Source organism: Nanorana parkeri, unplaced genomic scaffold (assembly GCF_000935625.1).
Source record: "Nanorana parkeri isolate BGI_ZX_2015 unplaced genomic scaffold, ASM93562v1 scaffold1162, whole genome shotgun sequence".
In the NCBI taxonomy this organism is placed as follows: domain Eukaryota; kingdom Metazoa; phylum Chordata; class Amphibia; order Anura; family Dicroglossidae; genus Nanorana; species Nanorana parkeri.
Genome location: NW_017307430.1, coordinates 29,596 through 30,895, shown reverse-complemented (window position 1 = coordinate 30,895; position 1,300 = coordinate 29,596). Strand labels below are relative to the sequence as shown.

At 52.1% G+C, this 1,300-nt stretch overlaps 1 protein-coding gene across 1 annotated transcript in view; it reads right to left on the bottom strand.

Annotated features, from left to right (window-relative positions):
• LOC108796737 (U3 small nucleolar RNA-associated protein 14 homolog A-like) overlaps positions 1 to 1,300 on the bottom strand; it is a 27,466-nt gene that overhangs the window by 10,680 nt on the left and 15,486 nt on the right. Inside the window, exon 9 of the mRNA XM_018568249.1 lies at positions 176 to 299. Coding sequence (XP_018423751.1) covers positions 176 to 299 — 124 coding nt within the window. The remainder of the gene's footprint in view (positions 1 to 175; positions 300 to 1,300) is intronic.

Below are 1,300 nucleotides of genomic sequence, written 5' to 3'. Positions count from 1 at the left end.
CCCCCCCCCCCCCCCCCCCCCCCCCCATTTCTTTAAAATTAATTTGGCTTTGGTTCTCTCTGAGTCCTATAACAAACAAAGCACATTTGATGTTTGTCTTTTTAGGCCGTACCATTACTGGCCCTCCAAGTTCTGGGTAATCACACATCCCGCTACGGATACACATCTCACATACCTCCATCCTGGTCTTCTCAAGTTTCTCCAATTCCTCCAAAGCAGCTTCTGGATTTGTCGTTCGGAGTTCCTCAAACTCTTTTATGGCCTCCTTTTGCTTGCCCCTCTTCAGCACCTTGTGATACCTTCAGACATCAAGAAACAAAATGTCAATAGTTATTAGGTTGAGCACCAATGCCAACTTCTTCCCCACGAAACCTCAGTGGTCCTCCTACTGACCTCTTCCCCATCAACCCTACGTCCTTCTCCTGAGCACTTCCCTATGAACCCTCCGTCCTTCTCCTGACCACTTCCCCATCAACCCTCCGTCCTTCTCCTGACCACTTCCCCATCAACCCTCCGTCCTTCTCCTGACCACTTCCCTATCAACCCTCCGTCCTTCTCCTGACCACTTCCTTATCAACCCTCCGTCTTTCTCCTGACCACTTCCCTATCAACCCTCTGTCTTTCTCCTGACCACTTCCCTATCAACCCTCCGTCTTTCTCCTGACCACTTCCCTATCAACCCTCCGTCCTTTCCCTGACCACTTGCCTATCAACCCTCCATCCTTCTCCTGGCCACTTCCCTATGAACCCTCCGTCTTTCTCCTGACCACTTCCCTATCAACCCTCCGTCCTTTCCCTGACCACTTGCCTATCAACCCTCCATCCTTCTCCTGGCCACTTCCCTATGAACCCTCCGTCTTTCTCCTGACCACTTCCCTATCAACCCTCCGTCTTTCTCCTGACCACTTCCCTATCAACCCACCGTCCTTTCCCCGACCATTCCTGGCCACTTCCCTATCAACCCACCGTCCTTTCCCTGACCATTCCTGGCCACTTCCCTATCAACCCTCCGTCCTTCTCCTGACCACTTCCCTATCAACCCTCCGTCTTTCTCCTGACCACTTCCCTATCAACCCTCCGTCTTTCTCCTGACCACTTCCCTATCAACCCTCTGTCCTTCTGAGTTCTTTGCCATCAAGCCTCCATCCTTCTCCTAACCCTTTTCCAATCAACCCTCTATTCACCTCCTGACCTCTTTCCCCAGCAACCCTCCATCTATCTTCTGACCTCTTCCTTATCAACCCTCCATCCTTCTCCCAAGCTCCTCTCCATCAACCCCCCCGAGCTCCTCTCCATCAAC